Source organism: Bos indicus x Bos taurus, chromosome 10 (assembly GCF_003369695.1).
Source record: "Bos indicus x Bos taurus breed Angus x Brahman F1 hybrid chromosome 10, Bos_hybrid_MaternalHap_v2.0, whole genome shotgun sequence".
Classification (NCBI taxonomy): Eukaryota; Metazoa; Chordata; class Mammalia; order Artiodactyla; family Bovidae; genus Bos; species Bos indicus x Bos taurus.
In genome coordinates, this window is record NC_040085.1 from 31,662,286 (window position 1) to 31,677,888 (window position 15,603).

General features: G+C 44.6%; 1 protein-coding gene across 2 annotated transcripts in view; it reads left to right on the plus strand.

Annotated features, from left to right (window-relative positions):
* The first annotated feature begins 221 nt into the window (after positions 1 to 221).
* Positions 222 to 15,603, plus strand: part of CAPN3 (calpain 3) — a 56,151-nt gene continuing 40,769 nt past the window's right edge. Inside the window, exon 1 of one of the 2 annotated variants that reach the window (XM_027553641.1) lies at positions 222 to 840. In XM_027553641.1, coding sequence (XP_027409442.1) covers positions 532 to 840 — 309 coding nt within the window. In that variant the 5' untranslated portion in view covers positions 222 to 531. The remainder of the gene's footprint in view (positions 841 to 15,603) is intronic. The other variant, XM_027553640.1, reaches the window with a different exon arrangement.

The window sequence follows — 15,603 nt, forward strand, 5'->3', positions numbered from 1 at the left end:
ATCTGCCATTCTTTGCTAATTTTCAGTTTCAACGTACTCAAATATTCCCCTTTCATTTCCTGATAACATCAGCACTTCATGGCAACACAGGGACATCCCTGACCAGGTCCTTCTCTCTCTATCACGCAGGCTAGCTGCACCACTACCCTCTCTATTGCTCTCATACTCATGATCTTTCTTCATGTCTATTTTTGGTCTTCCTGGCTCAAGCTTCTTTGGGCCACTGAAACATAACCCTCACTCTCTTTCTCTCCCTCTGGTATGTATGCTGCTGGTTGGAGCCCCCCAGGTAAAAACTGCTGCAGAAATCCTTTAGTGCTCCTTCCTCAGGAAAACTGATGGCTTCCGGACCACAGCTCAGTTTTTAAGCTGGACGACCTTCTGATGGGTTTTAAACTTCGAATTGGATGTGGACATTTTTCTTTCTGATGACAGAATCACTGGAACTTCCCCTTTGCAGTTGCTTCCTTTCCTTAAAGGTAGCTGAATCTTGCTGTCTTTAAAAACCTTTTCTTTCCAAATTTGCCTGCCATGCCGACCGTCATTAGCGCCTCTGTGGCCCCACGGACAGGGGCTGAGCCCAGGTCCCCAGGGCCCATCGCCCAGGCAGCCCAGGACAAGGGCACCGAGGCAGGGGGTGGAAACCCAAGTGGCATCTACTCAGCCATCATCAGCCGCAATTTTCCCATTATTGGGGTGAAAGAGAAGACATTCGAGCAGCTTCACAAGAAATGTCTGGAAAAGAAGGTTCTTTTTGTGGATCCTGAGTTCCCACCGGACGAGACCTCCCTGTTTTACAGCCAGAAGTTCCCCATCCAGTTCGTCTGGAAGAGGCCTCCGGTGAGTAGCTGACTGCTTGCTGCTTGGGTTTTTTTCCCTCAGAGAAAACCTCTTACTCAGCACTTCCCCACAGCACAGCTCATGGAGGCACAGGGCACTGGGTGGAGGATCCTGGAGCAGCTCCATGGGGCTCTGTCCTCAGGGGAGGAGGGCTCATTCTCACTCCTTGCTCTCTTTCTGAAAAAAATCTTTGTTTTTTTACAAAAGCAATTGGAACTCAATTTAATTCACCCTATAAAAAGGAAATATTCCTTTCCCAGAACAAATTCCAAACTAGAATATCCAAACAACTTCCAAAATTCTGACCTGGAGAGGAGTCCAGATCTACTCTCTGTTGAGTGGCTGCATCTTATTAAGATTTTTTTCACTCTCTCATGGGAGGGTGAAAATTGTGATGTTCATTTTAGTTTGCCAGTGGCCATGTTTTTCTGAAATACAGTCCTGAAAAGAGGAAAGTGGCAGCGAAGACTACTTTTTCGAGCACAAAATGTTAGGATTAGAAGAAGACCTAGCCATCATTTGTCCTCACCTCCTGAATGAGGAAATAAAGACACACCACAGCAAAGCCTATTCAGGACACGCATGACAGCCTGGATGAAAACCTTTTCTTAACGGCTGTTCCAGCCTCTGGCTTCCATGTATAGCGATCTACCAGAAGGCAAGTCACATTTCCCAGGCTTCCTTCTCTGATCACACCTCTGGCATGACCCTTTCTTTAATTCAATAAATATTTTTGAATGTCTTCTAGAGCCAGAAGCCAGGCAAGCAACTGAGGAGTCAGTGTAAATAAGAAAAACAAAAATTCCTGCCCACCTGCAGCCAAGAGTCCTGAGGGCAAGACATGCTTTGAACAAGACAGATGAATTTCAGGAGACAACGTTCAGGGTGCCATGGGATCAGAAGGCAAGGAGAGTTAACCTAGGCCAGAGAGAGAGAGAGCCCCTCCTGAGGAACTCATGTTATCTGAGTGCTGTTTTTTAGCTTCATCAGGTTAAACTGGATAAACCTCGCTGTAGTGTGTCTTTATTTCCTCATACAGAAGGTGAGGACAAATGATGGCTGGGGCTTCTCCTTCTAATCCTAACATTTTGTGCTTGAAAAAGTAATCTTCGCTGCCACTCTCCTCTTTCCAGGGCTCTGTATTTCGGAACCACATGGCCACTGGCAAACTAAAAAGAAGCACTGGGGCCCGGTGCTATTCATGAGCCATGTGTTTCATTTTAACCTGAGATGAAATAGCCAGCAACCCTGCCTTCACGCTGTGTGTTCCACAAGGGCCCCACTCCCCACCTACCGGTTCTGTGGTCAGGTCCATGACTGTCTTGAGGGCCCTCGGTTTAGAAGAGAGAATTGGAAAGGACTTCATTCCCCAACCCAGTCACTGCCCTGCTGCCAGGGCACAGGGACACATCACATCCCTGCTGAAATACCTTCAACCACACCGCTCTCCCTACCCCCGCCCACAGGCCTTGAGATCAAACTCCCTACCTGGGGGATTGCCTCTCCTCCAGCCAGCCCGGCCTCCCTGTCCATCTCTCCTTCACCCTCTCCCCTGGACCCTGACACATATAGCTGCTCTGTTGTCCCAAGTCTTCTCATACCTCTCAGCCTTTGCTCCTGCTGTCTGCCTGCCATGCCCTTCTTGTTTTTATCTGCTTTGTTCTTCCTTACCCTCGCTGTGAAAGGGTATATACCTTATACCTCGCTCAGGTATCACTTCCTTCCAGCTTTCTCACGGCCTTTCCCATCAGCTGACAGGGGGAGCATTCTCATTCCTCTTCGGAGCCCCTCACCCAGCAAAGCACCGGGCCCACAGTAGGCACTCAGCTGCTGGTGGTCAATGAAAGCCCACATCACAGAGCATTGACCTCTAAGAGGGGACAGTCCTGTGCTCCAACCTAATCATTCCTAAAAGCCTTTTCTAACGGTACTGCAGAGACAAAAACCCAAAAAAACTTACAAATACTGCTTTTAGTGAAATTGTTGGTGGATTTTAGCCTTAAAACTTAGACCTACACATTAATAAACATGCTTTAAATGGGTCTGTTATGCTCTAGGCCCTAGATGGGTCCCGAAACAAACTGTCATTGTCAGTGTGAAAGGAAGGCCATGAGAAGCCTTGTCCTAAATTGTGCTCCCACCACCACCACCACCCCAAGTCTGGAACTTTGTACTGTTTCTAAAGGTCCAGATAGCAAAGCCCACTCTCTGTTAAAATGTCCCTATTTCCTCTGAGGTTAAGTTTTGGGGAACGCTGCCTCTTCGGTTCATTGGTATAAGCTAGAATACAGAATTAGAGATGGTAAGCCTTGGAATATCTTGGAGATGTGGTCCATCCAGCCCCTTCACCTACAGGTGATGTGATTAAGGTCCAGAAAGGGCAGATGACTTATCTACAGTCACACAGCAACGAGATTGAGACTGAACTACTGCGTTGACTCGAACTTTCTGAAATGTAAAGCACTTCTTGGAGACATAGTTTTCCGTGCATCTCATAGATGTAGTGACCTTTGTCAGGCTCATACAGTCTGAAAAGAGGACTATATCCTATGAGAGGCCCTTCTTGCTTTTACTATCAAAAGCACAGAGTCAGTCAACACCAATCTGAATTTTTATTCACAATCAAGTATTGTTTATTACAATCAGGTGGTGATGATGATGATAAAGGGAGAATTCCTCATGACAAACTATGATTCTAGTTAAGATAAACAGCTGAACATCAACCTTTTCCACTTAAAGGAAGAGAGACACAGGCCACGCACCCTCCTGCGATCTCTCCTCACCCGCACCAGGCACAGCCTCACTGCCTTTCCCCCTCTAATAGAGAGCATCACACATTGAGTCTCCAAACCAAACAATCTGATTCCTTCACGCTTTACTTACAGCATCTATTTCTAGGATCAGAAAGCAACCAAACCTTACACCACTTCCCAATTGTTAAGCCAAATTTTCTTGATGACAAACCCCCGGGCAGAGAAGAGTGGTTCTAGAAAGGGCTTCTGGGAGACTGATGACTCTTGCCCAGCATCACTGGGGACAGGTGTGGGGTGAAACCCGTGTTCCATTCCACGCTGTGGGGGCTGCGGTCATACAACATTCCTGGCCTCTCTCCTCCCCTGGGGTGGGGCAAGCGGGGAGGGTGGGTTCGTAAAGAGAACACGACCTGTGAAGCCCAACATTTTCCTTTCTTTTTCCTCCTGGGAACAAGCTACCTGCTGTTCCTTGTGGCAAGTTTCCCAAAGGCAGGTCCCTGAGGGGAGTCCTCAGACTCCCTGAGACTCATACATACTGGCAAATAGTATAATCACAATTAACCCTAAGAACTCAACACAACGATAACTATTCTAAGTGCTTCCACATGTTAACTGATTTTATCTTCACAACAACCTGGAGAGGTGAGTACTATTATTGTTCCCAGGCATTCTGGCTATAGAAACTCAACTCTTAGCAACAAAATCTATCTAATTGTGGGCTTTAGAAGCCAAGATCAGACTTATGAACAATATATGTAGCATTTTCGACTCCCACCTGCCTTACACATTTGTCTCATTTATCCATTGGTTCAAAACTCAGGCACAGAAGTGGGGTGTCATTTACTGGGTTCTCCACAAGCCACAAAAGGAATTGGGCAGTGTCTAAGGGGTTTGGGGCCCTGGAAGCAGCAGCCCCTGTGAGCTAGAGGTAGAATGGCAGAGTGGCTAAGAGCCCAGTCCTGACCTGAGGTCAGATTCTGATACATAACACTTGGGTAATCTTGACCACGTACTCTTCTCTTTGCCTGTCACAAGTTCCCCCATCAGAAAATGAGGAATAATCCTAATAAAAGGACCCATCTCACAACATTGTTGTGAAGATTGCATTAATCCATACCAAAGACTTACAGGTGCCTGGCACGTGGGGGAGTGCCCATGGACTTAAAATGCTCCCAATATGACTAGATGTGCAGCCTCTAAAAAGGGCAATGCCAGAAACATCTTTCCAGCTTCATCTGTGTCTCGAGCAACAAGATACTAGTCACGGTAATGTATTTGAGTACTTTGTCCCTGATCTAAATGAAGTGGTCTGACTACTGTGAGGATTTATGTGTGAACCATCTCCTGTGGGCAGGTAACTGCTTGTCCTTTTGGGCAATTCCAATCATCCCCCATCAAATACAAAAGTGCGTTTGATTGTGAAATGTGAGTGCATCATGGGAGTGTGAAGGTGACCACATAATGGGGGATCACAATGCCCTGGGGAACATGGCTGCTCACTCAGCGACTGGCTCTAACAACCTCGGGACTAAGGAGGCGAGCAAATGTTCCCATTTCCCCATCTGCTTTTGCCTTGTGCATTCCACGTTATTTCTCCACACTCTCCTGCAATCACTGTTAAAATCAGGGACAACTTAAATCCCTTTTGCTTTTGGAGGGGAGAGGCGTGAGGGGCCAGCTGCAAGACCTGTGCATTTGGTGTCCTCCTTACCCTTGGGAATGTGGGATCCCCAAATCACTCCACAGTGACCCAGAGGCCTATGAGGGAATTCTCCCTTGGGAAGCAGCATCTCCCTTCCTGGTGCCTCTGCCCTTCCTGGTGCCTCTGCCCTTCCCTCCATAGGCAAGTTGACTCACATCCTCTTGTGGCTTAGGGCACAGGGGTTCCGTGTGGTGCAGACCCTCCAAGTCAGCTCAGCTCACTAAGGCCTCCAGCAACAGGGACTGGCAACATGTTCCTGAGCCTCCCTTGTCTCTGACCCTAGACAGAGTTTCCTTTCAGTAAATTCTGTCTCATTCCAGCCCCACCCTAACCTGGATCCCAGAGAAGGAGGGGTCAACTCTATTTGGGAGCCAGGTTAAGTCAGACTTCAGGTTAAACTGCACTTGATGGATTCAGTCTCAGTGTCTCTTGGCTCTGCCAGGAGAGGTTATAGTGTATTTGGGCCTCCCATTCTCAGCTGAGGTCAAAACTGCATCATTGACATACTGCTATTACTCTTCAGTTACTCTTCAAGTCTGACTTTTTGAGACCCCACGGACTGAAGCCCACCAGGCTCCTCTATCCATGGGACTTCCCAGGCAAGAATATTGAGTGGGTTGCCATTTCCTTTTCCAGGGGATCTCCCCAACCCAGGGATCAAATCTGTGTCTCCTGCTTGGCAGGCAGATTCTTTACCGTCTGAGCCACCAGGGAACCCCTTGTTGATATACAGCCACCTCTAATTCATCCCTTCAGCTCTTCCCCTAGGAAATCTGTTTTCCCTTCCTCCTCTGCCCTCTAAGCTCCTAGGGCTGACAGCTGGGACTCTGCATTTTCCCTGAGCCACTTTCTGCTCAGCTTTCTTTGTTTTCACTGGCTCTTGGGAGTTGGGGAAATTAACCACCTTTTCCTGATCTCCAGATCTAGTGTTCTATAATTTGCTGGCAGTAGCTGGGCCTCTAGCCATAGGCTGTCCAATTACCTTTTCCTCTCACGTCCTGTTCCCATGCCATCCATTCAGGGCCCGACCCTTTGCCAGTTCAGAGCTGGGTCTCAGCTTCACCCACCTGTCTCTAGTGTATGCCTTCCCTCTAACCTGTTATTATTATTACAGCCCATATCTAGTTGTGCTTTGCCCTGTTATTCTAACCTGGCTGTCAGCCTTGCTCTTCTGCTTCCTTGGGTCAGCTAGTTCCCTCTGCCTAGACCTGAGGAAACTTCTTTCCCAGACAGACAGAAGTCCCTTTGTACTCTGAACAGGCAACTTTGTCTCTTTATAGTTCCAAACCTGGAAATTTCTTGAATTACACTCTTTTTAAGGATAGAGTTTAGATAAGTTTTCCATGCTGTAATTTATCATGAACTGTCTTTCACCAAGTCTAGAAGATTCTGATGCTGGTACTTTCTTGATCTTATCAGAGGGTATCCCTGGAAGGTCACAATCACCACCCAGCTGAATGCAGTTGAAGGAAGTTTCTAATGTAAGATGTGTAACAATTTCAGGAATATTAAAATATGAGGGGGGAAAAAGTGCCTTTAGAATGGAGAAATAAGACAAATAAGACCCCTTTTCTCCTAAACTCAGAGTTCTGCCATCCCCTTCATACTCCTCTTCCCAAACCATTTCTTTCTCCTGGCCTCCTATCAGCCTGAATCCAACCCCTGAAGCTGGACTTTGCTGCTGTCTGTCTGACCTGGTCCCCTGCCCCTTCCCAAGTCCCCACTATCCAGGCAGAACTAACTTCTCCCTGTCCCAAGTTGTTACACCAGACAAAATTTTAAAATAAAATAGGACTTCCCTGGTGGTCTAGTGGGCTTCCCTGGTAGTTCAGCTGGTAAAGAATCCTCCGGCAATGCGGGAGACCTGGGTTTGATCCCTGGGCTGGGAAGATCCCCTGGAGAAGGGAAAGGCTACCCATTCCAGTGTTCTGGCCTGGAGAATGCTATGAACTGTGGTCCACTAGTTAGGGATCCACGCTTCCAATGCAGGGGGGCAAGGGTTCAATCCCTGGTTGGGGAACTAAAATCCCACATGCTGCATGGAACAGTCAAAAACGAAACTAAAATAAATCATTACATTCTCCAGGTTAGGTCTTATTACCACAAAATTATCTTTGATATTTTATACATGTTTATCCAAATGTGCTTTTATATGGTGGAATCTTCAGCTTCTCTCTTCAAGAGGAAAACACCCAAGGAAAATGTAGGAAGATTCTTGTAATCACAGGAAGATAGCTGGACATGGTTGTTTTCTGGGGGAGAAAAAGAAAAAAAAAATGCTGATTTACTTACAAGAGAAAGGAGAGCTAGAACAGAAACCAAAATGGGGTGGGGGAAGCAACAAGGTAGGAGGCTTCACCTGCCAGGGTCAGACCCCCCTTGACCTGAACCTCAAAGATCCCTTTATTGATGAGCTTGTGAAATGCTAGAGGCAAGTATGTGACTTTCCTCAGTAAAGGATGGAAGTTAGTGTTTAGATTTTCACAGGCTGGATTGGGCCAGCACACCCGCAAATCAGAATGTGGAAAGCACAGGAATGGGGAAAGGAGAGAAGCATGAAGAAGCAAGTGGGGGCAAGGAGGGCCTGACCTCTCAGAGGCTGTGAATGGGGGTTCAAGATCTCCAAGGAACCACGAGGCCTCAGCTCACACCTGGGAAGCATTCTACTTTTTTAAAAAAGCTGACACTTCTTTACCATTTTCATCCAAACTTCAGATTTAAATAATCACGATAGAACTTTTAGAAGTGTACTGTATACCCCCAGAGCACCAGGAATATATAGTATATATTATACAGGAGTATAAAAGCTGCTATAAAAAACTCATTATAAATCATAGAATTGAAAATGTTTGGAAACTACTGCTTTCCACCACTCCAGATAGAGGGGCTCCTTTCCTGATGTTAAGGTTTTGAAGGCAAAACGAAGTCCCCATCTCCTTCCTGCATTAACCTTTCACAGTCTGAAAGTTCATGCTTATTTCCAGCCAGAACTTTTCCGGCCACAATTTTAGCACATTATATCCAGCTCTGACCCAGCAGACAGTGAAACAGAGTCATCTGGTTTCCTCTATATTGTAATTCTCCCTATTTGTGAATAATGCCATCCTTCCTTTAGTTGCTTCAGATCAAATCGCCATTCCTCTGACTCTAAAGGAAGTGGTTTTTCCCTCCCTGGAGATGTCAATGCTGTGATCCAGGATTAGTTGACCCTTAGGACTTCTTTATTTGTGAATTCACCTACTCATTGAAATTTATTTGTAACCCCGAAGTCAATATCCATAAGGCTCCTTCAGTCATTTGCTGACATGTGTAGGGCAGTGAAAAATTTGTCTCCCTCCATACACGTTCCTAACTGAAGTCAGACAAGGTGACCCTCTGCCTGCTAGTTTCAGCTCTCAGACTGTAAACAAGAGTCCTTCTCATAGTTTGTTTGGTGTTACATTTGGTCACATTTCAGTACTTTTTATTGCTGATTTCTCTTTTAAAATGCCCCCCAACGTGCTGTGCCAAAGTACTATTTAGTGTTCTAAAGTGCAAGAAGGCTGTGATGTGCCTTAAGGAGAAAATACGTGTATTAGATAAGCTTCATTCAGGCATGAGCTATGGTGCTGTCAGTTCAATGTTAATGAATTAATAACACATATTAAATAAGGTGTCTTTAAACAGAAATACACATAAAATAAGGTTGTATATTGATGGGTTGATGAAAATCTTGTGATCAGAGACTCCCAGGAATCTAATACTGTATTTCCATCTTCCATCCATATTCATTAACTGAACATTCACAGTGAGTTTATAGAACCTAACTACCATGAATAATAATGAGAATCAACTCTCTTCCTATGTTCTCCCTATTCCTGAGGATCACAGCTTGAAATAATACCCTATGAACAGTGTGATCAATAGGAAACACTGCAACATATTTTAATCCATTGCAGTCGTTATTCTTTTTGATGTTCAAATTGTCCCATCTTCAGACAGTGTTGCCTGTTATCACTTGACATGACACCATTCATCTTCAACTGCTTCCTTGTTTTCTGGCCGCAACAAAAAGTCCCAGGCCCGTCTTGTACATTCTTGCTCTAGAACCTGGAATGAATCATTTCTTTAAGGAGCCTGGTTCCTTTTAGTCTGAACTGGAGTTGAAAAAAAGGAGTGAAATGTAGAACACAGCTGACCGTTGACTTCCTAGGACCCAGGGCTTGCCCTTTACATCAGCACCCCGGATTTGGAAGCTTTCTGACAACCTGTGGGGACACTGTAGGTCTCTTGCTCTAATGACTGCTGCCACTGCCCATCACTGCTAAAATTAACACTGTACCCTGTGTGACTTCCTTACTGAGGAGTTGGGGAGTGGGGGGTGGGGGGAGTCACATGACCTGAGTTACTCAATTCTGAAAGGAAGAAATCCTAGTTTGGCACGAAATAAATTTACTCCATTCCAGTGTGAGAAGAGAGGGAAGATGCAGAGTCATAGGGACGCTGAGGCTGTGTGCAGTGAGCGCTCTGTCCCTGTGCAGCTGCTTCTCTCAGGATTAGTATCTTTCCAGTGAACCTGGCTGGGAGGAGGTCTTCTTGTAATCTGTTTTAGTGTCATCACCTGTCAGACAGTTTGGAGAGAAGTTGCATCACTGGACTAGCCACAAAGAGGAAGCGCTGGGGACATGGTGCAGAATGGTTAAGTCAGATGGATTTAGAAGCAAACAGACCTGGTCGGAACCCTGACTCTGTCCCTAGCAAGTCACATAAAGTTTCCAAGCTTTTAGTTTCTTTTCTATAATGCAGATAGTGATACTCTAATCAAATGGCTGTTCTGAGCCAGTATCCATAAAGTCCAAGTAGGTGCTCAAGGTAAGCCAGCAATTACTATCGGGATAGGCAGCAAAGGGAGTGCACATGCTTTCGAGTCAAAGAAACTTCATTCATATCCCAGCTCCACCTCTTACCAGTGTGACCTCAGGCAAGTAAGTCCTTTCCCAGGACTTGATTTCCTCACCTGTGAAAAGAAAATCAAAGTTCCTACTTTCTTAGAGTTGTTGTAAGAATTAAATGAGATACTGTATATGACTTGCTTAGCATAATGAATCAAGAAGTACTGATGACGGTAATTGAAAGTCAAAATGAGATACCCAATTGAGAGTCAGCCCTCTCTATAAGCAGAAAATCAGTCATCACAGTGCCATCCTGGAGTGCAGATGGGGGCCATGAGTTTCATTGAAAGTGACAATCCTATAAATAACTTTCAGGACTGCTTCCCATTATATCCCATAAGACAGCAGCTTTTCCCAGAAGTCATAATACGGACAGGACTCTAGACATCATAGGAGGAATAAGCTGAAATAACTCAGCAGTATTATGCTGCAAATAGGAGGGACAGAGACAGAAATAGCCAAGAAATGTATGAGAAGACGCATTTTGTTGATTATGAACAAGGAAGAGAATTGTTCATAACTCATGTAGTTCTTGAGCATTTGTTGTCTTTATTGTTTTTGTTGTTGTTTGGTTGCTCAGTCATGTCCAATTTTTTTGGACAGTATGGACGGCAGCACACCAGGTTTCCCTGTCCATCACCAATTCCTGGAGCTTGCTCAGACTCATGTCCATTGAGTCAGTGATGCCATCTAACCATCTGATTCTCTGTTGTCCCCTTCTCCTCCTGCCTTCAGTCTTTCCCAGCATTAGGGTCTTTTCTAAGGAGTCAGTTCTTCACATCAGGTAGCCAACTTCAGCATCAGTCCTTTCAATGAATATTCAGGGCTGATTTCCTTTAGGATTAACTGGTTTGACCTCCTTGCAGTCCAAGGGACTCTCAAGAGTCTTCTCCAACACTACATTTCAGAAGCATCAGTTCTTTGGTGCTCAGCTTTCTTTATGGTCCAAGTCTCACATCCACACATGACTACTGGAAAAACCATAGCTTTGAATAGACAAACCTTTGTTAGCAAAGTAGTGTCTGCTTTTTAATATGCTGTCTAGGTTGGTCATAGCTTTTCTTCCAAGGAGCAAGCATATTTTAATTTGAGGCTGCATCCACTATGGACACCTTTGTAGTGATGCTTCTAAGGCCCACATGACTTTGCATTCCAGGATGTCTGGCTCTAGATGAGTGATCACACCATTGTGGTTATCTGAGTCATGAAGATCTTTTTTTGTATAGTTCTTCTGTGTATTCTTGCCACCACTTCTTAATATCTTCTTCTGTTAGGTCCATACCATTTCTGTCCTTTATTGTGCCCATCTTTGCATGAAATGTTCCCTTGGTATCTCTAATTTTCTTGAAGAGATCTCTAGTCTTTCCCATCCTATCGTTTTCCTCTAGTTCTTTGTATTGTTTACTGAAGAAGGCTTTTTTTCTCTCTCCTTGCTATTCTTTGAAACTTTGCATTCAGATGGGTATATCTTTCCTTTTCTCCTTTGCCTTTCACGTCTCTTTTCTTCTCAGCTATTTGTTGACTCTTCTCAGAAAACCATTTTGCCTTTTGCATTTCTTTTTCTTTGGGATGGTTTTGATCACCACCTTCTGTACAATGTTATGAACCTCCGTCCTTAGTTCTTCAGGCACTCTATCAGATCTAATCCTGTGCGTCTATTTGTCACTTCCACTGTATAATCGTAAGGGATTTGACTTAGATCATACCTGAATGGTTTAGTGGTTTTCCCTACTTTCTTCAATTTAAGTCTGAATTTTGAAATTAGCTAAGAGGAAAATATTTACCCAGTTATACTAAAGTAAATACTGATTTTTAATTTCTCTAAAATTTATGATGTTATTTTGGGAAGACAATGGGCAGAGCATAATGTGAGAAACTTAAACTTCATTCCCCCAAGTAGGAACTCTATTGAAACTTTCTAAAGATAGTAAATTAAAAAGTAATAGTACAAGCATATTATTTAAAAATATAGAGGTAAATACCAGGAAAAAGTAGTTAAAAGAATTAAAAGTGGCTGCCTCTGAGGTGAGGGATTTGTGGGGCAAGAGATTGCTCTTCCTCTAGATAACTTTTGTTTGATTTTTTAAAAACTTTATTCATGTATAAACCAAATAAAAATAAAATTATTTCTTAAAAAAAAATACTGACCTCAAAAAGTATTTTGAGGAAATTCCCAGGCAGTTCAGGATTAGGTCTTCAGGCTTCCACACTGCAGGGGGCACAGTTTTGATCTGTGGTCAGGGAATTAAGATCCCACATGCTGCTGAGCATGGACAAAAATAAAAAGTAATAACAATAAACTTAAAAATAATAAGTTTAAAAAATTATTTCGAGCTATTATAGTATCCTGTAAAACTAATACCATAGTTTCAAACACTAGTGAACATAGAATCTCCCTGACCCCTTCCAAGAGGATCTGAATCCTTAGGTCTGGGGTAAGCCCTGGGAATCTGCACTCTTAACTGGCATCCCAGGTGATTCTGATGTAGGGAGTCCAAAGACCACACACTGAGAAACACGTAGTAGATGAAGACTGATGAGCCCGCACAAACGGACAGGGAGACGCGTCCTCCTGATGGACAGGCTGCCAGAACGGAGTTTCTCCCTGGGCCAGCTCCTTGTACACACACTCGAACTGCCCATTTGAGCATGGTGAAATGTGGAAAAAGCCGAGATTTCTTGTGAATATAATTCTGACACACATTTATCCTCCTTCCGGGTCCACCATGTTCTCTGCCTCAAAGGTCTTGAACTCGGAACAGTGTGTGTCAGTTCACAGCCACTGGAACCCACTTTCACAGGGACTTTCATTCGAGGTCAAGCTACCTACCCTCTAGGCTCCTCTCACAGATTCGAGTCCTGAAATGGTCAGTCAAGGTCTTTGGGGGGATGGGGCAGGGACATCAGGAGAATGAAGGCTTCATTAACCTCAGACAATGGCCCGGAGCAGATTCCTCCTATGCATTCAGCAGCCTGTATAGGATTAGTGTATACAGCATGTTTCGAAGGCCCCATGCTATATCCCATTGGCCGCCAGTGTTAAAGGCCTGAATGCCTTTTGCTGAGGCAGGGTAAGCCTCTCTGTAACTATATTTTCTCTTTTTAAAGAAAGAATCCCAACAAGGCTGATGGAGGTGGCCTGAAGGTCTGTAGGCCTTGTGGCCTGTCCTGGGGCCGTCCCTGGCTCTCTTGCTCCCCTTGCCGGCTCCCTGTCTGACTGGCATGGCGTTGCCCCTTGACCATGGGCTTAGGGGCCTCCAGCCAAAGCTGCTGACTCTGACCACGGCCTTTCTCTGGGCTGTGTTCATTTGCATTGCGCTGCTGAGGGTGGAGGAGCTATATAGGCTCCGGCCCATTCACGGGAGGATTAGGCCTGGACCGAGGGCGCAGCAGGAAAGAGGCCACAGCAAAGGCCCAGCTCCACTCCCTGAGCGGTCATCATGCCCTACCTGCTGCCAGGATTCTTCTGTGACCGTGTGATCCGTGAGAGGGACAGGAGAAACGGAGAGGGCACTGCCACACAGCCCATCAAGTATGAGGGGCAGGATTTTGTTGTTCTCAGACAACGGTGCCTGGCTCAGAAGTGCCTCTTTGAAGACCGTGTGTTCCCAGCAGGCATCCAATCCCTGGGCTCCCATGAGCTGAGCCAGAAAACCAAGATGAAGGCCATCGCGTGGAAAAGGCCAAAGGTAGGGATAGGAGGGACAGCTCCTGGGGACAGGAGATCAAGTGGTCCAGAGCCTGAGACCAAAGATCCTGGATCTGACCAAGTGGCTTATTAACATACTCCTGCTCCCAAATACTTTCCTGCTTCCTCCTGAAACTGGAGCTGTTATTTTCTATTCCTGAACTAAAGACTATTTAATACTTTATAAATGCCTGAGACTGTAAATATTTTTGAGAGAACTAATGCACTGACTTAAAGTCATAGTAAAACAGTAAGGAATCATTATCACATCTCTTCTCTAGAGCAGGTATTCTGGGGTGGGAAAGTGGAGTGGTGAACAGAATTAGGGCTCATAGTTACAAAAGGAGTTCCATGGAAGGTGGTGAAAAGTTGTGGAATAGGAGGCTGCAGGAGGCTGGAGACTTGTCTTCTTAACTGTTTGCCTAAGGCTGGTTCATTAGTGATATGTCACTTCTGTTTAAATAAAAAGGTCCATGCTGACCTGCCACACTCCTTACTGGGAAAAGCAGTTTGCTCTGCTGCTGGTGCTGCTAAGTCACTTCAGTCGTGTTCGACTCTGTGCGACCCCATAGATGGCAGCCCACCAGGCTCCCCCATCCCTGGGGTTCTCCAGGCAAGAACACTGGAGTGGGTTGCCATTTCCTTCTCCAACGCAGGAAAGTGAAAAGTGAAAGTGAAGTCGCTCAGTCGTGTCCGACTCTTAGCGACCCCATGAACTGCAGCCTACCAGGCTCCTCTGTCCACGGGATTTTCCAGGCAAGAGTACTGGAGTGGGGTGCCACTGCCTTCTCCGCAGTTTGCTCAAGGATGCCTTATAGCCCGGCAACTGAAGAGCCCATTTGTTTCAACTGTATTCCGCTACTCTGTGCTTCTCAAACTGTGGTCTTTGGACTACCTGTGTCAGAATCACCTGGGATGCCAGTTTAAAATGCAGAGTCCCAGGGCTCATCCCAGACGTATCTATATTTCTGTATTTAACTGACTGTATTCATAATAAGTGAAACATGAGTTCATGGTGACTCATACCAAAATATTTCTCTTTGTGTGTGTATGACTTTTATATACTAACTTTTTATCCATCAACTGTGCTATATTTTCTTATTAGTTCCAGAAATGTGTTTTTCTTTTTGTTATTTGTTTAGAATTTTCTCCATAGACAGTTACATCATCTGTGAATGAGGAGTTTATTTCTTCCTTTCCAATCTTTATAAATTTCCTTTTCTTGTTTTATTGCATTAGCCAGGACTTTCAATATGATGTTGAGTAAGAGTGGTAAGAGGACTATGGCTGATTCATATTTGGCAAAACACAAAATTCTGTAAAGCAATTATCCTTGAATCAAAAAAATAAATTTTTTAAAAAAGAAAAAAAAAAGAGTGGTAATAGGAGACATTTTGACTTGTCCCTAATCTGAAGGAGAAAGCATCTCATTTCTCAACATTAAATATGATGATAATTGTAGGTCTCTAAAAAAAGGTACATTTTCTTTACCAACTTGAGGACATTCCCCTCTGGTCCTAAGAGTTTTTGTCATGAATGGGTATTGAATTTTGTCAAATGGTTTTTGTGTATCAATTGATATGATCATTGATTTTTCTTCTTAGCCTATTGTGATGATTGATTTTCAAATGTTGAACCAGTCTTGCATACGTGGAATAAATTCCACTTGTCTGTAGTGTATAATTTCAT